Source organism: Myripristis murdjan, chromosome 22 (genome assembly GCF_902150065.1).
Source record: "Myripristis murdjan chromosome 22, fMyrMur1.1, whole genome shotgun sequence".
Classification (NCBI taxonomy): domain Eukaryota; kingdom Metazoa; phylum Chordata; class Actinopteri; order Holocentriformes; family Holocentridae; genus Myripristis; species Myripristis murdjan.
In genome coordinates this window covers 701,077-727,236 of record NC_044001.1, presented here as the reverse complement: position 1 = coordinate 727,236, position 26,160 = coordinate 701,077, and the positions used below count along the sequence as shown (strand labels likewise).

The 26,160-nt window shown below is 45.8% G+C and overlaps 2 protein-coding genes and 1 long non-coding RNA gene across 3 annotated transcripts in view; all 3 read left to right on the top strand.

Moving 5' to 3' along the window:
* Positions 1 to 26,160, top strand: part of LOC115354421 (NACHT, LRR and PYD domains-containing protein 3-like) — a gene marked incomplete at its 5' end in the record, with an annotated part of 72,085 nt that overhangs the window by 29,616 nt on the left and 16,309 nt on the right. The window contains 4 exons of the mRNA XM_030044815.1: positions 13,699 to 13,710; positions 15,126 to 15,148; positions 21,706 to 22,172; positions 22,566 to 22,739. Of these exons, the coding sequence (XP_029900675.1) occupies positions 13,699 to 13,710; positions 15,126 to 15,148; positions 21,706 to 22,172; positions 22,566 to 22,739 (676 nt within the window). The remainder of the gene's footprint in view (positions 1 to 13,698; positions 13,711 to 15,125; positions 15,149 to 21,705; positions 22,173 to 22,565; positions 22,740 to 26,160) is intronic.
* LOC115354081 (zinc finger protein 771-like) lies at positions 2,404 to 7,706 on the top strand. Its single transcript, XM_030044257.1, has 2 exons — positions 2,404 to 2,750; positions 6,229 to 7,706. The coding sequence occupies exons 1-2, from the start codon at positions 2,465 to 2,467 to the stop codon at positions 7,317 to 7,319; spliced, it is 1,377 nt and encodes a 458-aa protein (XP_029900117.1). The 5' UTR covers positions 2,404 to 2,464; the 3' UTR covers positions 7,320 to 7,706.
* On the top strand, positions 16,875 to 20,180 carry LOC115354091 (uncharacterized). The gene is made up of 3 exons (XR_003927761.1): positions 16,875 to 16,891; positions 17,172 to 17,285; positions 20,145 to 20,180. It is a non-coding gene; the product is annotated as an uncharacterized LOC115354091 (long non-coding RNA).

Genomic DNA, 26,160 nt, shown 5'->3' with positions numbered 1-26,160 from the left:
ACTCCAATATTGGCTTCTTTACATTGGCTTCCTGTAGAATCTAGAATAGAATTTAAAACTCTTCTCCTCACCTATAAAGCTCTTAATGGGCAGGCACCATCTTATCTGAAAGAGCTCATAGTTCCTTATCACCCTGCCAGAGCACTGCGCTCCCAAAATGCAGGTTTATTGGTGGTTCCCAAAATCTCTAAAACTAGAACGGGAGGCAGATCCTTCCAATTCCAGGCTCCACGTTTGTGGAACAATCTTCCTATCTCAGTTCGGAGGGCAGATTCACTCTCTATCTTCAAGAGTAGACTTAAAACTTTCCTTTTTGACAAAGCTTATAGTTAGGGCCAGCCCAGGTTGCCCTGGACCAGCCCTTAGTTATGCTGCTATAAGCTTAAACCAGGGGTGTCAAACTGGTGCCATGGAGGCCAAGAGACTGCAGGTTTTCATTCCAACCAAAAACTCCACCAGGTGATTTCACTGATCACCCTACCTCCAAACAGAGAGGCGGGACTAATCAGTGAAATCACCTGCTGGAGTATTTGGTTGGAATGAAAACCTGCAGCCTCTCGGCCATCCATGGCACCAGTTTGACACCTGTGGCTTACCCTGTGTTCCAAATCGCATACTTATACTTTTTACTTTTAGTAGGTACTGCAGCTGCCCTTACAAAGTATGTAGTTTAGTATGAAATATGCATACATATGCATACTATTGGGACACACTACATACATCATCCCTGAAGTCCGAACCTCTCGCTCACTTCCGCCGCCGTCAGTAGCGGCAAATTTGAATGTTGTTGTCAAAATGCCGGTGCTGTTTCATACTGCGCTGTCGTCTGTCATGTTTCTGATCTTCTGTCTTCCTGTCGCTTCTGCTGTCACTGAGCGAGTTTTGTGCGATGTGTGTTTTGTTGTCGTCCGTATGTGGGCGTGGCCTGTACACGCAGTGCGACGTAACGTCCGCTGCACAAAGGATTGTGGGTCAGAATGGCCAGAGCAGCATGCTGAAATCCATACTGCGAAATCTGACCGGATGTAGTAGAACATCCTGGTACTCTTGGCATACTGCATCTGGCATACTATGTATTGGGACACACTAAATCTTTTTTTTCCCTACTAAATAGTATGATAGTATGAGTATTGGAACGCAGGGTTAGACTGTCGGGGGACTTCATATCATGCTCTGAGCCCTTCCTCTTTTCTAATCTTCCTCTTCCCTCTTCCTTTCTTCTTCTTCCTGTCCTCCTCTATACCCCCCCCCCCCCCCCGCCCCCCTTTTTTTTTACTCAGTGCATGCTGTTGTTCCAGAGTCCACTGCCCCTTTGCTTTTGTTGTGCCTTTTGTATCTTGTCCAGGTCAAACTGTCCTGCTCATCCTGGAAGGTCATCCAGCTGCAGACGAGAAGGCTGGATGCTGCATGTCACTTCCATCTACCTGTTCAGGATACCCTGATGTTTCTGCTGTTGTCTGCTGTTCCAGTTTCTCCTTATCTCCCTGTCTCTGTCTCTTTGTCTCTCTCTCTCTCCCCTCCCCACCCAACCGGTAGAGATAGATGACCGCCCGCCCTGAGTCTGGTTCTACTTTAGGGTTCTTCCCGTTAAAGGGGAGTTTTACCTTGCCACTGTCGCCAAGAGCCAAGAGCTCAGGAGGGAATCTGTTGGGTTTCTTGTTTTCTTTTTTTTTTCTACTATAATTTGTAGAGCGTGGTCTTTACCTGCTCTACCTGTAAAGTGTCATGAGATAACTTCTGTTGTGATTTGACGCTATATAAATAAAGTTTGATTGATTGATTGATTGATTAAAAAAGAAAAGATAGAGGTTAAAATTAAACTGTCAAAAACAGAAGGGACCATTGCATGGAGGGGAAGCATGAGAGAGTGGCAGCATTGATGGGATCAAAGGACTAAAGGAAGATCGCTGTATGAAATATACAAAAGAGTGGAGACTGGAAGGAGCAGGGGAGGAGACAGGAGAGAGGAGGTGATCATGACAAGGCTGCATATAGGGCACAGTTATCTCAATGGGACTGTCCACATGATAGGGAGGCACCCAATTGGACTATGTGAACAGTGTCAGGAAAAAGAAAATGTAGAGCATGTAATGATTAGACGCAGGAAATATGAACTGGAAAGAAGGGACAAGATGGAGGGAATGAAGAGAGAAGGAGTAGCAGGAACAGGCTTAAAGAATATAACTGAGGGTGGTGAGAGTGGAAGTGGGAGAAAGTTACTAGTAAACTTTCTAATAAGGACAGGACTGATGAAAAGAATATAGAGGATGGAATATTGTAGGGGTTGAATTGCCCCGATAGGTGGCGGTAATGCAACGATAAGGATGCAAGCTGCCTTTAAACACCAAAGACGAAGAAGAAGAGGAAGAGCTGTGTGGCTGTGTGGCTGTGTGTATGTGTGTGTGTGTGTGTGTGTGTGTGTGTGTGTGTGTGTGTGTGTGTGTGTGTGTGTGAGCGGAGGAAGATGCTGCCGCTGCAGCTGCTGAGGGTGTCGGTCCATGAGCGGATCAGCGCCGCTGCTGCAGACTTTCTGCTGCTGCTGGAAAAAGGCAGAGAAGCGGCTGAGATCCCGGAGCTGAGAGCGCTGCTCACCGAGCGGCTGACGGCGGCCGCGGAGGAGATTGTCGGCCTGTTGGAGAAAACCGTGGCGGAGTACGAAGACAAAGCTGAGCGGGCAGAGCAAGAGATGTGCCGCCAGAGGAAGCTGCTCAACATCCTGCTGAAGCCCCAAGTCAGGCTGCACAGAGCAGGTCAGTCAGCCAGTCAGCCAGTCAGTCAGTCAGTCAGTCAGTCAGTCAGGCTGCACAGAGCAGGTCAGTCAGTCAGTCAGTCAGGCTGCACAGAGCAGGTCAGTCAGTCAGTCAGTCAGTCAGGCTGCACAGAGCAGGTCAGTCAGCCAGTCAGTCAGTCAGTCAGTCAGTCAGTCAGGCTGCACAGAGCAGGTCAGTCAGTCAGGCTGCACAGAGCAGGTCAGTCAGCCAGTCAGTCAGTCAGTCAGTCAGTCAGTCAGGCTGCACAGAGCAGGTCAGTCAGTCAGTCAGTCAGTCAGTCAGTCAGTCAGTCAGTCAGTCAGGCTGCACAGAGCAGGTCAGTCAGTCAGTCAGTCAGGCTGCACAGAGCAGGTCAGTCAGTCAGTCAGTCAGTCAGTCAGGCTGCACAGAGCAGGTCAGTCAGCCAGTCAGTCAGTCAGTCAGTCAGTCAGTCAGGCTGCACAGAGCAGGTCAGTCAGTCAGTCAGTCAGTCAGTCAGTCAGTCAGTCAGTCAGGCTGCACAGAGCAGGTCAGTCAGCCAGTCAGTCAGTCAGTCAGTCAGTCAGTCAGTCAGGCAGTCAGTCAGTCAGTCAGGCTGCACAGAGCAGGTCAGTCAGTCAGTCAGTCAGTCAGGCTGCACAGAGCAGGTCAGTCAGCCAGTCAGTCAGTCAGTCAGTCAGCCAGGCTGCACAGAGCAGGTCAGTCAGCCAGTCAGTCAGTCAGTCAGTCAGTCAGTCAGTCAGGTGGCTGGCGTGTTGTTAGCCTCGCCTCGCTAAGTGCTCGGCTAACGGCAGGCCGGCCTCATACAGTCACAGTGAGGGGAAAAAATCTCACAGTGTATCCATTTTTAAAATTTTATTTTTTCATGTGGTGGAAAATGGCTGCCATCTGGGGTTTGGTGCTAATATTTTGCAGCGTTTGGCAAAATCCCAACTCCAACTTTTTTTTAGTTACTTATAGGCTGCACATATACTCTGCTACTTCCCATATACTCATACACTATATTACCAAAAGTATTCGCTCACCCATTCAAATGATCAGAATCAGGTGTCCTAATCACTTGGCCTGGCCACAGGTGTATAAAATCAAGCACTCAGGCATGCAGACTGTGAAACAAGACATTTGTGAAAGAATGGGCCGCTCTCAGGAGCTCAGTGAATTCCAGCGTGGAACTGTCATAGGATGCCACCTGTGCAACAAATCCAGTCGTGAAATTTCCTCGCTCCTAAATATTCCACAGTCAACTGTCAGCTCTATTATAACAAAATGGAAGCGTTTGGGAACAACAGCAACTCAGCCACGAAGTGGTAGGCCACGTAAAGTGACGGAGAGGGGTCAGCGGATGCTGAAGCGCATAGTGCAAAGAGGTCGCCGACTTTCTGCACAGTCAATTGCTACAGAGCTACAAACTTCATGTGACCTTCAGATTAGCCCAAGTACAGTACGCAGAGAGCTTCATGGAATGGGTTTCCATGGCCGAGCAGCTGCAGCCAAGCCACACATCACCAAGTGCAATGCAAAGCGTCGGATGCAATGGTGTAAAGCACGCCGCCACTGGCCTCTAGAGCAGTGGAGACGTGTTCTCTGGAGTGATGAATCACGCTTTTCCATCTGGCAATCTGATGGACGAGTCTGGGTTTGGAGGTTGCCAGGAGAACGGTACATTTCAGACTGCATTGTGCCGACTGTGAAATTTGGTGGAGGAGGAATTATGGTGTGGGGTTGTTTTTCAGGAGCTGGGCTTGGCCCCTTAGTTCCAGTGAAAGGAACTTTGAATGCTTCAGGATACCAAAACATTTTGGACAATTCCATGCTCCCAACCTTGTGGGAACAGTTTGGAGCGGGCCCCTTCCTCTTCCAACATGACTGTGCACCAGTGCACAAAGCAAGGTCCATAAAGACATGGATGACAGAGTCTGGTGTGGATGAACTTGACTGGCCTGCACAGAGTCCTGACCTGAACCCGATAGAACACCTTTGGGATGAATTAGAGCGGAGACTGAGAGCCAGGCCTTCTCGACCAACATCAGTGTGTGACCTCACCAATGCGCTTTTGGAAGAATGGTCAAAAATTCCTATAAACACTCTCCTCAACCTTGTGGACAGTCTTCCCAGAAGAGTTGAAGCTGTAATAGCTGCAAAAGGTGGACCGACATCATATTGAACTCTATGGGTTAGGAATGGGATGGCACTTCAGTTCATAGTATGAGTAAAGGCAGGTGAGCGAATACCTTTGGTAATATAGTGTATATGTTACTTAGATATATAGATATCCACACACACACACACACACACACACACACACACACACACACACACACACACACCAGGTGGTCAGAAAGAAATAGCCTGTCGAGCATTTGAATAAAATAACAATTTGAGAGTATACAATAAAGTGCTGTGTAATAAATGTGCAAAGACATGAACCTTATGGGAACTGTAATTATACGCTGAAAGGCTGTAGCAAATAATATCATTATGACTCTTGTGCAAAAGAGCACAGATAAATCCTCGTTATACTGATGGGAGTCGTCGTGCCAAAGAGCACCTGTTGCAGTAGGTTGTTGCCCACGGTGCAGGGCGGGGTGTTGGGGTGGCCCACGGTGCAGGGCGGGGTGTCGGGGTGGCCCACGGTGCAGCACTGACCCCTTTACTGGCCCAGGGGATGAAAGTCTTCCTCAGTCTCTCTGTTCTGGACTTTAGAAAATACAGTCACACCCTGGAACAGAGCCGAAAGGCCGGGCTCATTTCTCAGTGGTACGTCCTCGCCTCCTTTCCTCTCCTCCTCTCTTCTCCTCGCCTCCTCGTGTCTTAGCTCCGCCCACAGGAGCTGCGAGGCCTTTAACAAAATGAGACCTCCTCAGTCCCTCAGCCTCATGTTAACGCACCGTCAGTCACTGATGACGTGTTTCTCATCTGTAGTTTACTTTCTCTACTGAATTCTCCCAAATACAAAACCTGAAGCGCTCCGACAGAAATGCAGTAAATCCTCTGTGATGCCCCGTCCGGGCCTGTCCCACACACGACATGAAAAAGCCCCGTCTTCTCCCCGTCGTCCCAAGCAGCCACAAAGACACATGTGCTCAATATAACAAATGTGAATGTATTTAGAATGTGAAAGTAATAATAAATACGGTAAAGTGATGTAATCAGTAATCAGTACAACCTGACTAAACCAAAAGAAGCCAGACGACAGCGGCTCGCCTCCCTGGCTGATAAAAAACAGGAGAGAACCAGGTGAAACCAAACTGGACCAACTCCAACTCAGTTTAGGGCGTGGCCACACGTTCAGTGACGTGGGCAAACACATTTAAAGTTTTAATTATTGTTCCTGAAGGGCTTACTGCTTTTGATTCATTGTTTTTATGTTTTGTGTTTTTAGCAGTTGTTATTTTTGTGCATTAGGATGTCATGCTTTGGGGATATATATTATATTATATTGATAAATAAATAAATGTGTCCTTGGTGTGTGTTCCAGTGATGCCTCAGCAGCTGCTGGTGTGTAAAGAGGAGGCTCCCCCTGAGCAGCAGGAGCAGACCCCCAGCCTGGACCAGGAGGAGCCAGAGCCCCCGCCCATTAAAGAGGAACAGGTGGAGCTGTGGACCAATCAGGAGGCAGATCTCACCACGTTCCCCTTCACTGCTGTGAAGAGTGAGGATGATGAAGAGGAAGCTCCGCCCTCACAGCTTCATCACAGCAGCTCCACTGAACAGATGGAAGCAGCCAGGAGGTCAGATCCAGCTGCTGGTGTGGAGACGTCCGACTCCTCTGAACCTGAGACTGAAGACAGTGAGGACGACTGGAGGCCGAGCAGAGAGCCTCAGGCGGCTCCAGAGTCCCAGGACAGACTCCTCAGTGAGGACACAGCTGACACCCCCCACAGAGTCCACTCAGAGAGCAGACAGGTGACCTGCTCACTTTGTGGCAGGTGTTTCAGCGGGAGCTCTCGGCTGGACAGACACATGAGGATCCACACGGGGGACAGACCCTTCAGCTGCTCTGTGTGCAGCAAACGCTTCAACCAGCAGGAGCACCTGAGCCGACACATGGTGACGCACAGCGGGGAGAAGCCGCACGGCTGCAGCGAGTGTGGAAAAGGATTCACACAGGTGAACGACCTGAAGGTCCACATGAGACGTCACACCGGGGAGAAACACTACAGCTGCAGCGCCTGTGGGACGAGCTTTCACCGCCGGGACTGGCTCAGGAGACACCGGTGTGGCGGCGAGCCGACAGAGGGGAAACCTCACGGCTGCGGCGCGAGCGGCGGGACGGACGCAGCCGTCCACGGCGGGGAGAAAGCGTTCAGCTGCAGCGTGTGCTGGAAGAGATTCTGCAGCAAGAGAGACACGCTGAGACACATGAGGACGCACACGGGGGACAAACCCTTCAGCTGCTGCGTCTGCAGCAACACTTTCAGACAGAAGTCACACTTGTCCTTACACATGAGGACGCACACCGGGGAGAAACCCTACAGCTGCAGCGCCTGTGGGCGGAGCTTCAACCGGCAGGGACACCTCAGAGGACACAAGTGTGCCGGCAAGAGACGGACCGGAGAAACGCCATGACGTCCAACGGTTTAGCGGCCTGCCTGTGTGTGTGTGTGTGTGTGTGTGTGTGTGTGTGTTCACATTCATAACAGCTTTTCTGAATTTGGTTTGTATTGAATAAGTCTGATTGAATGATTGTGATGCTACATATCAAAAACACATTTAAATTGTCTGAGCTGCAATAATCTTTATTGTTCACACATTTAATATTTCCACTGAGGGTAAATGTGCTTTTTGTGAAAACTTTTCTAAAGAAATGAATTTGACTTGTCCCTCAGAGGCTTCCAGAGCACCAGCCTCCACTTCACTTTGTGCCTTGAAACTTTAACACACATCTGATCCTGATTAGCCCTGAATTATCAATTAGTTTTACTCTTATTTCATAAATAAATTAATACAGAAATCTTGGTTAATTTTCTGGTAATATTTTATCTTTTTTTTTTTTTTTTTTTTAACTGAAGCACTTTTTGTGCTGATTTCCTCACAGCCTTTTCTCCATGTTTTTGAGAGCTCGGGTTTCACAGGTTTAATATTTTGTGCAGCAGAAGGCAGCAGCTGTAGGGAGGAGAAACTTTACTGAGCCGGAGGAGTGGGGGTAATATTCCACAAACAAAAAAAAAAAAAAAACTCAGATATTCTCTAAGATTAAACTCACAAAGTTATGAGAAAACCTCAGTTATTCTTAAAGTCATGAATTTCCAAGAAAAAAACTCATATTCTCTGAGACTAAATTCACAAATTCATAAGAAAAAAAAAAAACAAAAAATCTGAGATTATAAACTCATAAATTTAGAAAGAAAAAACTGACAATCCTCAGCATGTGGACTCTGAAGAGACGTTGCTGTGACTTGGGCCGATTCAGAAGAAAACAATCTGCTGATTCTGGGTCAGATCAGCAGGATCTCCCTGTTCCTGTAGACCACAGGTGTCAAACTGGTGCCATGGAGGCCGAGAGGCTGCAGGTTTTCATTCCAACCAAAAACTCCAGCAGGTGATGTCACTGATTAGTCCCGCCTCTCTGTTTGGAGGTGGGGTGATCAGTGAAATCACCTGGTGGAGTTGGAATGAAAACCTGCAGCCTCTTGGCCTCCATGGCACCAGTTTGACACCCCTGCTGTAGAATCTGCTGAGGGGATCAGCTGCAGGCCTGAGACACGGCCAGCAGGGGGCAGCACATGAAAACTGAAGAAGCAGAAGAAAATGTGTTTCTCTGAGGTTTTTTCTGTGCATTTTGCCCCCGTCCCTCGGCTCCATCACTTCTGTGTTAACCAGGTGAGAGTTTCTGAGTGAGGGCAGAATAAAGGAGTCAGACAACAGACGTGATGTTAGATGTTTATGTTGAGTGAAGCCGAGGAGACAAACAGCCTGGAAACAGTCAGCGTGTTGACAGATTGATGGCCTCACACTCCTGCAGAGGAAACCCCTGCAGCCCGTCGCCCTGCTGAAGCCCCGTCCCAGAGACTCTCTGCACGTCCCACAACGTTCCTCTGATCTCCCCCCAAAGCGAGCAGTGCTCTCACTCCTCCTCCCTCTCCTCCAGCCGCTGGTTTCCATTCATTCCACCTCGATATGAACATGAACTCTGAGAAATGTCGAGGACTTTGTTCTCTGCAGAAGCAGAACATTATGAGGTGGAAACTCACACTTTTGGTTCTGTGATGTGAAATCTGTGGTTCCTTCGCAGGATTTGATCAACGGTTTGTTGACGTGGAAAATGTGAACGAGACAAACATTAAAAATCACTGGGACGGAGCTTTAAACTGGGACAGGAAACAGGAAGTGTAGGTTTCTGATGGATCACCACAACTGTCTTATTTTATCCCAAAATCGATCAATAGACCTGATCAGAAAAAGCCCTCTGTCTCTGAGGTGACACAGCTGATCGCCTTCCACAACAACAAAGTTAATGAGCTGCTTTAAGACTCTTTGACAAAATGGATCAAATAATGCCTAACATTATTCAAAAGTGTTAAATAAAACCATTAAAAGAGATTTAAATACATGTGGGCCATGAAGGGAGCAGCTCTGAGGATTCCTTCATTCCAGGAGAAATTTACAACAACCTCTGGCTCCCGTAGTGTTTCCAGAGTTTACATTCGGAAATATCATTTCACTGCAGAAAACCTTAAACACATTATCAGGAAAAAAAAAAAGCCTATGATCTAAAAGCCATTCAACAGAGCTGCTACTTTGCTTTAAACTCCAGAGCATTCAGAAGTTTGTTTCCAAAATGACAAAAAAAAAAAAAAAATCAAATCTTTCTTTAAAATAAAGAATAAAGATTTACGGTGGCTGGGTTGGCTGACAGACTTCAGGATGTAAAACTGGGCTCCCACTCTGTCACATTTCCCTGAATCTTTAGTCCTTTTTCATGCCGACAATTTGGAATTTCAGTGACGAATAATTTTATTTTCTCTTGACGAAAATGTTCAATTCAGGCTCACATTCTTATGAAGGTTTATCACTCAACATATCTATATATATATATATTAATATAAATCAACATTAGGGCTGACAACATTCAATAATATTCAATAAGTGGTCCTGAGAAATTTTCAATTCTCAGATTTTTCTGGACCTGAAAGACACCGTCCCAGCCTTCAGGACACACACACACACACTTGTGTCGTGTGTGTGTGTGTGTGTGTGTGTGTGTGTGTGTGTGTGTGTGTGGAGCAGCAGTCCTATCTATCTAGCTCCGCCCCTGCACCATCACAGATATCCACCTGCGTCCTGTGCACCGTCCACACCACAGAAGAAGACCACAGCTGAGACCAGATCAGTGTTCCTGTGGCCTGAAGGTCGAGGCGGAGGGAACGGGCTGTTTTCAGATCGAGGCCTAAACGGAGAGGCGACGCTGACTGATCAAAGAAATATTGTGCCGCCCAGCATTTTGGAAACAAACTCTGTTGATTTGCTCATAAAGTGAAGCTGCAGATGCCTAAGGTGTGCAGATTACATTCTGTTAGTGTGCAGGTGAGTCCCTGTGAGTCCCTGAGAGGCTGCGGCTCCTCCTCCTCGCCGTCCGGACGCTCCGCTCCTCCTCCGGCTTCAACTCTCTGTCTGGGTGTTAAAAGCTCGGCTGTTTGTGCTCAGCCGCCGCCAGGTGGCGCCGTGCTCAGTCTGAAGATGCCGTGGTCCCGCCTGCGGGCCGCCGCCGCAGTTCCCGGTCGGGCCTGCGGGTGGCGCCGCGGCCCCTGAGCCCCGGCCTGTGTCCTCAGGAGAACTTCTTCTTGGTGGCGGTGAAGCGCTCCATGTACTGAGAGGAGAAGCAGCACTGATTATCTGATATTCATATATGATATTATCATCTGATTATTAGCAAACAGACCTGGATCAATTAAAAAAAACATCTTGTATTATTAAATTAGTATTTTAGAAAGAATTAGAAAGTTAGAAGAAGCTGGCCATAAATGAAACCAAACATAACCTGAAAATCTGAAGAAATGACCGTGTTTATAATTATTAAAATAACGTATTAACCTTCAGATCAGGTGGCTTGTGTGTGAATGTGTGAGAGGCTCTGTCCTTGTTCAGATTATTTTGGTGGTTTTCATATCAATCATCATGTCAATCAACATTACACCTGACACATCCTGAACACTGGCTGTGAAAGTGGAGCGGGGCGTTCGTTGTTTGATTCCACGCGTGTCAGATCCACTCAGGATCTGTCTGGAGTGTCGCTCAGGATTATTTCATCATCTCTCAGTCTATATTTGAGCAGAGATTATCAGAGAGCAGGAGGGATTATGAGCGTCTGACGGCAGGAAGTAATCTCATTGCTCTGCTGAGACGTGCTCCTGCCACACACACACACACACACCTGGGCTCTACCTGGGTTTGTGTTCCGTCCAATCATCAGAGCGAACCTCAGCTGACGTGACCTTTAACCCTTCCAATCCCAGGAGGCCGGGAGCGGGCACGTTTATGAAGGGAATAAATAAAATAATTTCTTGTAACTGTTTTGAACATTTTTTTTTAACTGACTTTGATTTAAGCTTCATTTATACAGGTAATCTGATGGGGTCTCACTCTCAAGGGACACCTGTCCAACAGATTTTGGGGAGGGGGGGGCAGTTCTGTTGTAATCTTATGGCAATTTTCATGCAATTTATTTAAAAAAATATAACTGTCATAATTATAAATTATTTCCTAGTAATTTCTATTCCTATTTTTATTTTTAAAAAATTCTACAAAGCCCCTCGAGGAGAATATTTCATTACTGTGAGGGACGGAGTGACTTCACTGTTTCCTCCTGCAGTCCAAACCTTCATGCAGTGTTTGGATTTGACACAGCTTTATTTTGACCTTAACACTGAAATATGAGGACACACTGCTTAAAGCCGAGTCGTCATGAACCCTGTCATTAAAGTTTTTATGAAAGAAGCCATGTCCCACAGAGCTGAATGACTTCAGGCCGGTCGCCCTGACGTCACATGTGATGAAGACCATGGAGCGGCTGCTGCTACACCATCTGAGACCGCAGGTGAGCCATGCCCTCGACCCTCTGCAGTTTGCGTACCAGGAGAAGGTGGCAGTGGAGGACGCCATCGTCTACATGCTACACTGATCCCTCTCTCACCTGGACAGGGGCAGTGGTGCTGTGAGAATTACATTTCTGGATTTCTCCAGCGCCTTCAATACCATCCAGCCCCAGCTGCTCGGTCACAAACTGACTGATATGTGAGTAGGCTCACACCTGACGGCATGGATCATGGACTATCTGACAGGCAGACCTCAGTATGTGCGACTGGGGGGACTGCAGGTCAGACACTGTGATCAGCAGCACAGGAGCGCTGCAGGGGACTGTGCTCTCTCCAGTCCTGTTCACCCTGTACACGTCGGACTTCCAGTACAACTCGGAGTCCTGCCACGTGCAGAAGTTGGCGGACGACACGGCCATCGTGGGATGTATCAGCGGTGGACAGGAGGAGGAGTACAGGAAACTCATCCAGGACTTCGTAGCATGGTGCGGTTCCAACCACCTCCACCTGAACACCTCCAAGACAAAAGAAATGGTGGTGGACTTCAGGAGGACCAGGCCTCACCCGGAGCCCATAAGCATCAACGGTGCCTGTGTGGAAATGGTGCGGACCTATAAATACCTGGGAGTGCAGCTGGATGATAGACTGGACTGGACAGCCAACACTGAGGCTCTGTGCAGGAAAGGACAGAGCCGACTGTACTTCCTCAGGAGGCTGGCGTCCTTCAACATCTGCAAAAAACTGCTGCTGATGTTCTACCAGTCTGTTGTGGCGAGCGCCCTCTTCTATGCGGTGGTGTGCTGGGGAGGCAGCATCAAGAAGAGGGACGCCTCACGACTGGACAAACTGGTGAGGAAAGCGGGCTCTGTTGTGGGCACACAACTGGAGAGCCTGACATCTGTGGCAGAGCAACGGGCGCTGAGCAGGCTCCTGTCAATCATGGACAATCCACTGCATCCACTGCACAGCGCCACCACCAGGCAGAGGAGCAGCTTCAGTGACAGGCTGCTGTCACTGTCCTGCTCCACCGACAGACTGAGGAAATCATTCCTCCCCCACGCCATGCGGCTTTTTAACTCCACCCGGAGGAAGTAACTCTTACTATATGCACATTCTTCCTTCTACTCAGCACCTTATATTTCTATTTTTCATATATTCCTTGTTTATAGTGTATATATTGCTTGCTGATATTTATCATCTGTTTATACAGTAAATTTGCACATTGCCCACATCTATGCACATTGTATACATCTATGCACACGGTTTTTTGCACATTGGGTACTTAGATCTCTAGTGTCATCTTTTATTCTTTATTTTTTATTTATTTAATCTTGTAATCTGTGGATACTGTTGAAAACTGTGCATTTCCTTTGGGATGAATGAAGTATCTATCTATCTATCTATCTATCTATCTATCTATCTGAAGCGGCAAACATTAAAGAGAGGTATGGAGGAGAAGTAGGGGCCGGGTGCAGTAAGATATGGATGGCAGGTTGGGGCGGAGCTCTGGGTGTCCTGGGCCTATGGGGCAGGAAGTTTGGCATGTGGATCATCAGCCTGTTTAAGTGCAGACCGTCCAGCTGCTCCCACTGGGCTGCTCCTCCTCTCCAGATCTGTTCATCATCCTCATGGACTGGATCTCAAGGCCCAGTCAGCAGGTGGAAGGTTCCACTTTGGTGACCACACGACTGCAGATGAGATGTTCTGCTGGCCGCTTTAAGCCATGACCTCCCAGCATGCACCGGGGCAGTTTGTGAATGAGGACGAGGATCGGCACCTCTGAGTCCGAGGCCGTGGTTCTCTGCGGGAAAAAGGTGGTTTGCTCTCTCCGAGCGGGGAGTGAGTTACTGCTTCATGTGGAGGAGCTTCTCAGGCTTCTCAGCATCTCAGGCTCTGGTTCACAGTGAGGAGAGAGGGGAGGAGGAGCTCGACAGGCGGGGAGGAGGAGCTCGACAGGCGGGGAGGAGGAGCTCGACAGGCGGGGAGGAGGAGCTCGACAGGCGGGGAGGAGGAGGTCAACAGGCGGGGGGGAGGAGCTCGACAGGCGGGGGGGAGGAGGTCGAGGTTTTTTTTTGTATTTGCATGTATAAATCTTATTTATTCATGGACTTACAAAATATAAGACTTTTACTACAGACTTTTAGCAGATGCCTGTGTTCTTCTCCGCTAAGTCACACGGTCAAACAAGCATTATTTCATAGCTTTGAATAAATTACACATCTTGCTAATGCAGTTTTTCAATATAAATAATATTTTGGAAATGAATCACTTGGTATCAAGTGGCTGTTCCTGCACTTCCACCTGATATTAGATCAACCTGTGGCCTTCCTGTCTGCCCTGATTCTTTCTCTCTCTTCTTCTCTTCTTTCTCTCCATCCTCACACCTGAATGACATGAACTTTGTGTTAGGGAGATTTCAAAAATACAGCAGTCAAACCACATATAAAAAACATGAAGTTTGAATTTTAAATGATATCCTTATTGGATATCAGTTAGTGATTGGATTCTGCATCAGATACATCACAGCAGCACTGTAGTGTTATGTCGTGTTATATATTTATATATAGGTGTATCCCTCCCAAGTTCTATCATTTGTTTTATGAGTCACCATCTAGTTCAAAAAATGACTGAAACAGTCAAAAAATGATCTGTCTGAACAACAAAATAAGCACAAACAAGTTCCTTTATTTTTCTTGTCATGATCTGTTATATTGTCAATACTGATCAGCACACAGCTGCAGGACAACAGTAACCTGTGCTTTTACTGGTAGCTGACCTGAATATTTACAAGCCTCCTCCTGATTCACTGACATAACTTACCTGCTGTTTTTCAACCACTGTGAAAAGCTTTTTTTTTTTTTTCCATCCCTACCAAATCTTTCTCCTTCTCCCTCTGCCGGGAGCTTTCTGTTCTTTTCTGCCTCTCCATCATGAACTCCCTGTCATCAGATGACGACACGATTCAAATGAAAGCACTCGTGCTCCTGCGCATGCTCGAGTCCAGAGTCCCAAAGCGCAGTGACGCAGGTGGGAGCTGCTGAATTTTCCCATGAGTCGACGAGGACGTGAACGCAGCACGAGTGAAAATGAAAGTTTGGTTGAAGGTTTGGACGAGCCGCGACCAGGAGGCTCATCATCATCATTAATGTTGGACTGTCCCACTGTCATGATGTAGAAGAGCTGCACACGTTCAGACGGCAGGAGAGGATTTCTGTTTATCTTTGACTTCAAGTCCGAGAAGAAAGACATCATGAGACCAACTTCTGCTTCTGCTGTGAGTCACTGCTTCTGTCTGACGCCATTTTCAAGCTGCATTTTCACCGTTGAGTTCATTTGTTAGAAATAAAATTAAAAAGTAAAGCAGTGATCATTTTCTTTGTGGTGATGAAAAAAAAAAATCTCATCAGGCGGTAAAAACAAATGTTAGCCAGTTCAATACGTCAGACAGCACGTTTTTAAAGCCGTTTAATTCCGTTTATTCCACAGCAAATACAGACGGATCTGTATGTATGAAAGCCGCCACTGGAAATTGGACAAATGAATAAATTAATTCATAAAAAATGCAAATCTATTAATAGTTTTCAAACTGGGCAGGGCCCCCTGTGTTCCCAGGGCCCTGAACAGGCCTGTGGCTTTTTCTTTTTCCAGCCTGAACAGGAAGCAAAGTGTTTCCTGTTTGTCAGGGGGAGAACAGGCCTCTGGTCCCTCAACACAGAAAAGAGAATAAGGGCCAAACCTGTGGCTTTTCTGCTGAGGCTCTGTTCTCTGAAAACAACAAGAAAAAGACATGAAGGGAACACGGTGCGCCACCAAAACTACTGAAAGAAAGATTTGCAGGTTTCATGACGTCACCAGGATTTGCTGGTGAGCGCAGCGTCTGGAACGCAGCCTCTGGATTGGACAGAAACAGGAAACATGTCCATGAGCTCTGCTGCATTTACACTCTTTCATTTGGGCATTCCTAAAGGGAATTTGTGCTTCACAAATTATTTATTAATCTGCATTTATTTGTGCAGATCATCAGCGGCTCCCGGCTCCTTTACAAAGACCAAACGCTGCATGCATGAAACTGGTCGCCATGACAACTTTAAATTAAAATGTCAAATTTCACTGTGAGGCTCGGGCTGGGTGACAAAGACTAAATCAAATATCGAGAAATATTTTGACCAAATCCCTCAATATGGTTAATGTAGGGATGACTGCTGTTGCTCTGGGAAAATATTCAGACACTGAGATTTTAGATAATTTTTTAACGTCTTTATTTTTCTGTGAATGTAAAATATATTCAGTAAAAAAGACGACATTCACAAGTCAGCAAAGTGAGTAAGGAGGAGTGAAGAGCAACATGTAATCTATGAAGACACTGTGTGTGTGTGTGTGTGTGTGTGTGTGTTTGTTTCAGTGTGTGTGTGTGTGTGTGTGTGTTTGTTTCAGTGTGTGTGTGTGTGTGTGTGTGTGTGTTTGTTTCAGTGTGTGTGTGTGTGTGTGTGTTAACCCTCTGTCACCTGCGTAAATTCACTTTATTACTTTCTGAGACATGAGGGGAAAAATACAACAAATAATTAGCAAGACATTAATAATAATAATAATAAAAAAATGAGATCAGTGTAAAGAATGACCAAAAAAATTTAATTAAAATTTAAAAAACATACATTTGCAAAATAACTATTTTGGAATTGAAGTAGAAAAAACAACATACAAAATTATTATAAACATACACTAAATATAAAATAGCAACAAAATAACTGTGACGTTTCTACAAAAATATGTTGAAACACACATTATTTATGTGACTGACTCCATTTAATACAGTTAATGCCTTTTGTCCAATAGGAAACTAGAACATCAACACATATATCATCCCTGTGGTGTGTGTGTGTGTGTGTGTGTCTGTGTGTGCGTGTGTGTGTGTGTGTGTGTGTGTGTGTGTGTGTGTGTGTGTGTTTGCACCTCTTAGACTGACTTAAAGCAGAAGATGAGTGACTGTGTGGAGGAAGAGGAGGGCAGAGCAGCGTCTGCAGTGTCCAGCTGTCTGTCCATGAAGAGTGACCGGTCTAAAGGAGATCCTCCAGGCTTCAGTGCTGAACCTGGACCTTCAGACACAAAGTAAGACAGCTGTTAGAGAGCAGTGTGTGTTCACTGTTTTCTTGTGAAATCTGTTTGTGGCTCATGGAGAAAGTAGACGTGACACTGAAACTGATGCTTCAGATCATGAGCCACATCTCTTTTAGCTGGACGCCCCCTCACAAAAAAAGGCTGTGACCAAATCATGAGCTGCTGTGAGTGACTGGGAAAGCTGGGAGCACCAGTGCTGCCAGTGGGAAAGTTAGTCTGGAGCCCTGATTTACAAGAACTAATAACATGTTTCAAACATTTGTGTTTCCAGAGATTCCTGCCACAGAGCAGAGTCTGCAGTGTCCAGCTGTCTGTCCATGAAGAGCGACTGGTCTAAAGATTATCCTCCACTCTTCAGTGCTGAACCTGGAGCTCCAGACACAAAGTAAGACAGCTGTCAGACTGTGAGCCTGATGGAATATGATGACATGAGGTTTAGGCCTGTCACAAAAACACATTTTGCTGTGCGATGAATTGCATCGGAATTGCGATAAGCGATAATATTGTGTAATATTGTGCTTTTAACACAATTTTTATTATTGCTGTAATTTTGACATTTTCAGACCATTCTTTAAACTTTTATTATGATAATAAAGGCATAATGATGCAAGAACACCTTTTTGAAGAGAAATAAACATTTATTCAACAAGAATATTCAAAAATGTAAACAAGAAATTTTAAATATCCAAAATAAAAAAAGACGTAAAAATACCAAAATATATAAATAAAGACCTTATGAATACAAAAAACTGGCCCTGATAACAAAAAGTGCACTGTAATAAAAAAAAAAAAAAACACAACCAAAAACGTTGAAATGGACAAGAACAAACCGGAGAAAATCTTCAGTTTTCTACAAAATATTTATTTTGGTCACAGGTAAAGTAAGGCAGCGCTGGGCTCAGAGTGACAGAGCTCCCGCAGGATCTCTGTCAGAATGAGCCCTGATATCAGGAAATGATGCACATTTATGTTCTTGGGCTGGGCCTGCCCCGTACAGAGGTTGGAGTATAATTGGCCAGTTACCCAGACATGGACAGGCCAACCACTGTCCATGCCTTGTTTCTGGAATGTGTGATGCTGTGTGTGTGGATGGTGACTGGGCGTGTATCTAATGCAACAGACCTAACTAACAAGATAAAGTACATCTGGCTCCTGTTTTATCTGTCCTCTGTTATGCTGAGCCCGCTCCAAGTGGACAAGCTGTCCTGAACTATATGATACACTGGATAATACAAGAGACACTGAACTATAAGGCCAATTATAACAGACTCAAGTCTTTGTGGTTTCAGAAGAAGTTCCATGTCGTTCGCTCTTTTCTCCACCTCGTCTTTGTGTGTGTGTGTGTGTGTGTGTGTGTGTGTGTGTGTGTGCCGCCCATGGCCCCACCCCCTCACAGAGACAAAGACACTCGATGACAGGAGCGTTCCCTCCGTTCATTCCTCTGATGAAGCAGCTCACCTGGCTGACAGACGCTCTTGTCCTCTGCTCTCTTTGGCAGAGAGACGAGGAAAACAAACACGCATGAACGTGGCGATTAATCGCGATCAGAAAAGTTACTTACTTCATTTAAATTTACCGTGCAATTAACCGACTTATCACATATCACGACAGGCCGACTGAGATTATATAGCAGAGCAAGGAGTGAGGATATCAAGAAAAGAGACTGCAAAGAGAGAAATGACTGCTCCCTGCTCTGCAATCCAGCTGTTCAACCAAAACACATCTGGCTCTGTGCTGTTTTCCACAAACTGTGATGCTGTTTGATGTTTTGCACCAAAACACCTGAGAACATTTCCACCTGCACCTGCACTCACAAGTTCTTCACACACCTGAGTCTGAAGTTTAGATTCACACTGACTGACAGAGAAATCTGATCCTGTGCTGCTCAGACTGATGTGCATGTGATGCACCATGGCTCACATCACACACACACACACACACACACACACACACACCGTGAGCAGTGGTGAAGCCCATGACTCGAGTTAAAGTGTAGATCCTCCTGGTCAAATATTACTGCACTGCCAGTGGAAGCTGCTCAGTCAAATGTTTTACTTGAGTTAAAGTAATCTCTTTTAAAAATACTTAATTATTCAAAAGGGCATTTTCATTTCAACATCAAGATTCAAGGTAAATAACACAAAGATCAACACATCGCTGTATTATTTTCACAATGCATTTACAGAACCTCAGAACTCTGGAAATATATTGTTTCTAACTTGGACTAAATTTTAGTTTTATTTTTTTTATTTTTAACCTGTGGTGTGTGTGTGCAGACTGGGGCCTAAACAGTCTTGGAGCTGCATCAGTTGGCTTTGACTGGAAAGCTGAGACTCTTGTGGATTCAATGAGCCACATTTGATTCCTGTGTGATGATGTTGGCCCCCATAGCAGCCATTTCACTGCAGGCAGAGACTTTTGTCACACTGGACGTCGCTGGAGAAAATGACCTCTAGTGACCTCTAGGAGAATCACAGCCTCATCAGACTTTACAGACACAAACTAGAGAGCGAGGCCGTTCAGAGGAGCTCTGCTTCTCCAGCTGGACTGACAGTGAGGGCCAGTTTCTGACACGTTTACACAACGAGGATAAGAGGATACTTAACAATCACAATATGTATTGATCGGCTCCCAGGTGTCATGACAGCATCGATCAGGAGATCAGCATATTGTCCAGCCTGAGTGTTGTAATACCTGACTTCTGGTCCTGGAACCAGACAGGAGCACTGGAACCCAGCATGAAAACCCACCTGGATGTGGAGGGGATTCAGACATTTGTTATGGGGTCTAGTTGTAGTAGACTGAAGTAGTAACCATGGTGACTAATCTCAGGGTTAAGTCAAGGGGGCGTCGTCCTCTTGTGTTTGTTGAAAGCTTGTTGCAGCGAGTTTCCAAACAAAAACAAAACAAAAACATGAGCTGTCAATCTCTTGGATTGCTGTATTTGTCATAATCTGCTGCAAAAAGTCAAAGTGGATGTCTTGCTGCTTACATGGACATTTAGTCATGTAAATAATATCTTAATTGCATTAATATTAGAATATTTTTGTCCATGTAAATGTAGTCACACAAAGTGACATAAGAGACCAATTATGATAATTGTAATAACCTTGGCTAAATGTCAAGTGTCCCGTCGTCATGTTTGCTTGTTTTTTACATTTTTTTTTTTTTTTTTTAAGATTTTAAGATTTCAGTTAAAACATAATGTTGTCTAAACATAAACAAAGTGCTTTCATCTCCACAGGGACAGGAAGAGGAGTCGAGGTGATGTGAAGGAGCAGCTGTCCTGCTGTGCTTTGTGTCAGGAGCTCCTGAGGGATCCAGTCTCCACCAGCTGTGGACACTGGTTCTGCAGACAGTGCATCACCTCATACTGGGACCAGTCTGATCCATCAGGAGATCCTGCCTGTCCCCAGTGTGGAGAAAGATCCAGAACAAGACCTGGACTGCAGACACCCAGTCAAACCAGCCCAGTGGACGGCGGTCTGCAGGAGGTTTTAGACGAGCATAAGATCAGTCTGAGGAGGAGATGTGAATTTGTGACAGAAGGAACTGCTGCAGCAGGAAGTGGAACCCCCCTCAACAGGATCTACACTGAGCTCTACATCACACAGGGACGGAGGGAAGAGGTTAATACCCAACATGAGGTGTGGCAGCTGGAGACAACATCCAAGATGGAGACCCTCAGTGACACTCCAATCAGGTGCCAGGACATCTTTAAACCCTTACCTGGCCAAGACACACACATCAGAGTAGTTGTGACGCAGGGCGTTGCTGGCATTGGAAAAACCTTCTCAGTGCAGAAGTTCACTCTGGACTGGGCAGAGGGCTTGGAAAACCAACATGTCAGTCTTGTGGTTCTGCTTTCGTTCCGGGAGCTGAACTTGATCAAAGCTAAGCGCTACAGTCTTCTCCAGCTGCTCCGTGTTTTCCATCCAACATTACAGACGGTCACAGCAGAGAAGCTCGCCGTCTGTAAAGTCGTGTTCATCTTTGACGGCCTGGATGAAAGCAGGTTTTTATTGGATTTCCAGAACAATGAGGTCATGTCTGATGTCACACAGACATCATCAGTAGACGTGCTGTTGACAAACCTCATCAAGGGGAATCTGCTTCCCTCGGCTCTCTTCTGGATAACTTCCAGACCTGCGGCGGCCAATCAGATCCCTCCTACATGTGTGGACAGGGTAACAGAAGTGCGAGGGTTCACTGACCTCCAGAAGGAGGAGTACTTCAGGAGGAGATCCAGTGATGAGAAGCTGTGCAGCAGAATCATCTCACACATCAAGGCGTCCAGGAGCCTCCACATCATGTGCCACATCCCAGTCTTCTGCTGGATCACTGCTACAGTTCTGGAGCACATGTTGACTACAGACCAGAGAGGAGAGCTGCCCAAGAGCCTGACTGACATGTACTCACACTTCCTGCTGGTTCAGACACAGAGGAAGAAGCACAAGTACGATGAGAGACATGACAGGAGTAAGCAGGAGCTGATGGAGACTGACAGGGAAGTTCTTCTGAAGCTGGGCAGGCTGGCGTATGAACATCTGGAGAAAGGCAACCTGATGTTCTACCAAGAAGACCTGGAGGAGTGTGGTCTTGATGTCAGAGAGGCCTCGGTGTACTCAGGAGTGTGCACAGAGATCTTCAAAAGCGAGTGTGTGCTCCTCCAGAGAAAAGTCTACTGCTTTGTTCATCTGAGCATTCAGGAGTTTCTCGCTGCAGTCTACATCTTCCACTGGTACACCAACAGCAACACAGAGGTACTGGCCAGAGTCATGAGGAGACAATGTGATTGCAAAAAGCCATCATTGGATATCTTCCTGAAGACAGTCATGTCTGAAGCCCTGGAGAGCAAAAATGGTCACCTGGACCTCTTTGTCCGTTTCCTTCATGGCCTCTCACTGAAGTCCAACCAGAAGCTCTTAGGAGGCCTGCTGGGTCAGACAGAGAGCAGACCAGAAGACATCCAGAGAGCCATCAGAAACCTGAAGGAGATGAACACCTACAGTGTCTCACCTGACAGAAGCATCAACATCTTCCACTGTTTGATGGAGATGAACGACCTCTCAGTACATCAGGACATCCAAAAGTTCCTGAAGTCAGAGAACAGATCAGAGAAGAAACTCTCTGAGATCCAGTGCTCAGCTCTGGCCTACATGCTGCAGATGTCAGAGGAGGTTCTGGATGAGTTGGACCTGATGGCGTACAACACATCAAATGAGGGACGACGGAGACTGATCCCAGCTGTGAGGAACTGCAGGAAGGCTCGGTTAGTCCTGATGTCAAATCAACATTATACAAACAGTGTAGAGCTGCTTCCATACCCACTGTCAGAAATATATTAAAGATATGTAGTTCTATAAATATTCAGGATAAAGGATTGATTCTGAGAGAAAAAATATACTTCAGGCAGTCCAGGGTAAAAGAAGGCAACATGATGGTGATGCCCACAGCAGCTCAACCCTACAATACTTCAAAACCAGAGTTTTTCCTGAGTAATTGAACTTGAGCATCAGGTTTCTACTGCTTGGTTTGTTCTGATATTATACATGAAGCACCTTTCAAAAAAATTGTATCCTGTAATACAATTTAATATTACTATAATATAACACTATATAAACACAAGAAAATAACAGACTTGTCATTAAATCTGTAATTACAGACTTTCTGGCTGTCGACTCTCAGAGACTGACTGGGAAACCGTGGCCTCGGCTCTGAAGTCCAACCCCCATCTGACAGAGCTGGACCTGAGTGAGAACGACGAGCTGCAGGATTCAGGAGTGAAGCTGCTGTCTGCAGGACTGGAGAGTCCAAACTGCAGACTGAAGACTCTCAGGTCAGACTGCACTTTTTAATGATGTGTGAACATGTAATATTCTGTTAGCTGAACAGGAGTTTTACAGGCTTACATCTCAAATTGTTGTCAAACTGAAATGAAATGAAAATTGAAATGAAAAACTGTGAACTGTGAGTGATGATATCGTACATATTGTGCATGTAGGGGTCTGTGGGAATCTGATATTTATTGTGGTAATTCCACAGAACATATAGAGGACACTATCATGGAGGTCTTGGTTCAACTATGGATTCACAAAGGATTCCAATATTTTCTTGAAGAATCAACAAGGACTAAAATCCCATGTGGGCATATCAGTGCATTCTGGTATCTTTCACAGATTAGGCCTGATGGGATGGAGTTGGTATGTCCAACTTTTACCATCCTGATCACATTCCCTCATGGTCACTGTTGTCTTGTAACTGTTCTGAACCTCAACTAAACCTTTAGGACCTCTTGTTTTTCCTTGATTATTATTTTGATCATCTTCACACACTTTTTCACAGCTCACCTACTTCCCATGCAAAACTTTGTTTAAACTCTGCAGGCTGACAGACGACCACGCCAAATGAACATTTTGTATATTTCAGGATATTTTCTGTCTCTAGTCCCTCAGACTGAGCCATATGAACACAGTGGACTGTCACCATGTTTTTGACTGAATACTGTGATATCCATATTGTGAGGATATTGTTAGGATGACTGGTTGGTGCTTTCATCAAAGTGTAAATTAGTGCTGAACAGTCATTAGTAATATGGATATGATGAGCGAGCAGGCTGAGGCCAATAACAGAGCAGCGAGGAGCGTCTAATAAGTTGAGAAAACTGCATCCCTTCACTGTAATGCAGCCTTTAAAAGCAGGAGAGGACAACACTGATTCCACAAGATATTACCATATCACAAATCCCACATGATATCTGATCTCATATCACAGTATCCATATTATAGCAATATATTGATGGGCCCACCTCTACTGCCACCACCTGGTCAGTCTTTTTATTTATTTATTAGTTATTTTTAAGATATTTTTATTTGGAAAAGCATTCCTTATACATTGTCTCACCTGAGGCCTGTATCAGGCAGCAGCTCAGTTTTCCCTGGATCTCTCAGACCTATCCGGCTGCACTAATGGAGATCCTGGTGATCAGGGATAACCGGCATCACAACACTGATTATCAGCTCGCTCACTCCATCCAGGTTTGCCTCATCAAGAGCCGTGACATCATCAGGAGCCGACCAATCACAAATATGAGCCACAAGGAAAAACGCAGAGCGCGGCTGCCGCGAAGAGAAGGCAGAATTCTGGGTAACGAACTGCCGACTGCAGAAATGCTGAAGTTACACGTCAACGGCTCAAGTTTCCACATCTGACACTGAAACCCATGAACTCACTGCACAGCAGTGGTGTAGTCTACGTGATACGCAGGTATACGGCGTATACCCAGTAGAAAAGGGCCCGCATTTCCGTATAACAACTTAAAAAGGCGCAAAGATACGTATCAGTATGTTTTTTTGACATAACGTTCACTTTCCCGTTCATAAAGTCGCCTTCTCTGTGTTACGAAGTGGGTTCTTTTTGACCATATTTTGGGGGACACTACAGCTGGAGCTAACGTTAACGTTTCAGAAAGGGAGCCTGTGTGTGTGTGTGTGTGTGCGTGTGCGTGTGCGTGTGCGTGTGCGTGTGCGTGTGCGTGTGCGCGTATACCCACTAGAATAAACTAGACTACACCACTGCTGCACAGATGTGCTGTGTGTGTTTAACCCCCCTCAGGGCTTAAAAGAGCATGGGAGCAAGTAAAAACACAAAAACACAAGAACATCATTGCATTTGTTAAGTTTGCCTTTTTATTATCGCCTGTTATACAGGCGATAATAAAATAAAGCGGATGCCAAAATTCAGTCCGGTCACTGCATCAGGTTGACAGCCTGAATAAAATCAGACTCTGAGCTGCGTTAGACCTCAGCAGGAACAAAAGTCAAATCTAAAGGCCGACTCGCCTCTGGAATGAAGGACAAATGATCCTTTTTCACATTTGCATCAGCGAGCTGTCAATCAGGCCCATTCTCTCTCCCAGGAATAATTTGACCCCCAAAATATTTAGAGCTGATTAATTGTGCCATTTTAAATGTCCCTAAAATGTTGTGAAACGCCTCTAAAAATACTTTTAATGATCAGATGTCCTGTAATGATCTCTCCTGTGTTCCTCTCATGCAGAGTGTCAGCTCTGTACAGCAGCAGCTGTTAGCCTGAAGCTGCTGAACATCAGCATCACAGCCTCTCTCTCACAGAGAGTCAGAGGCAAAATCTAACGGGTTTGACCGGCCCAGGAAAATCCTTTAATGCCGTAATGCTCTCCTTATTTGGACCCGTTGTTCAAGGGGATCCTCAGTGATTGGGCAGGCCACGTTTTGGCAAACAGCTGATTGGTCAGGGGGCGGAGCTTTATGTAGGATTCAGTCTTCAGGTTCAGGACAGGTTTCCTGTCCCGATCAGAGGTGAACCAGCTTTGTGATACAGAAAATCCGGAGTTGAGCCTGAAGGCATCTCGCTAACGCCTTAATCCTGTTTCCTGATACAGGCCTCTGGTATTAAAACACTAATATTCGGCTCACACAACATCAGTGTAGAATTTTTCAAGTCGTAACTTTTCAAGTCTTGCTTTTCCAGACTTTTCCTTTTATGGCCCAACAAACTATTTACATCTGAACCTGGAAGCTTTCCACTCCTAGTTTGAAGAGAGTTGTAGGGGACAGAAAAATAAATCAATAACTACATAAATAAATAAAAAAGAGAAAAACAAAGCATATGTATATCAGTACACATATATACACCCACATACATACATACATACATGACATGTGCACACCTGTACAAAGATACACAAATATGCATCCAACATTCATTTGTCTGTAAAAAAAACACTCTGTGGAATCAGTTAAAATCTGATCTTACTGGTGTTGTAGTCCTCGAGGTCGGTCGGGGTCTCGAGACCACTTTCTGAGGGTCTCGGTCTCGTTTCAGAATCAAAGATATTTTCACTCGGTCTTGTCTCGGTCTCGGACGGGGCGGACTCGGGATTTTTGATCAAGACCCGATGAGACCAGGCTCTCACTGCTGTGATAAGAGAAAAAAGAAAAGTGCAGCTGCTTCCCAGGTCACTCAGCCTTTGAGACACCTTGAGTGACGCCCCCTGAACACGCAGAGTGCATGAAGATGGCTGGAGAAGCCGTGGTTATGTTTGGCATCCCCGGGAAATCGCCATGAAAAATGTCAGCAAACTCACGTATCATTAAGTTTAGTTTCCAAAATCATAAGGACTTTATCTGCAAAACCACATTCAAGCAAAAACAGTCTGCAGGGTGCAAAGTCTGCGGTGCACAACTCACAGAAACCACTGTTACCCCTTTTCCACCAGG

What these genes read in the sequence shown, in the direction of transcription:
- LOC115354081 (XM_030044257.1), top strand. Translation starts at nt 2,465, where the DNA reads ATGCTGCCGCTGCAGCTGCTGAGGGTGTCGGTCCATGAGCGGATCAGC. An exon ending in AGTCAGGCTGCACAGAGCAG is followed by an intron (nt 2,751 to 6,228) that starts GTCAGTCAGCCA and finishes TGTGTGTTCCAG; the next exon opens with TGATGCCTCAGCAGCTGCTG.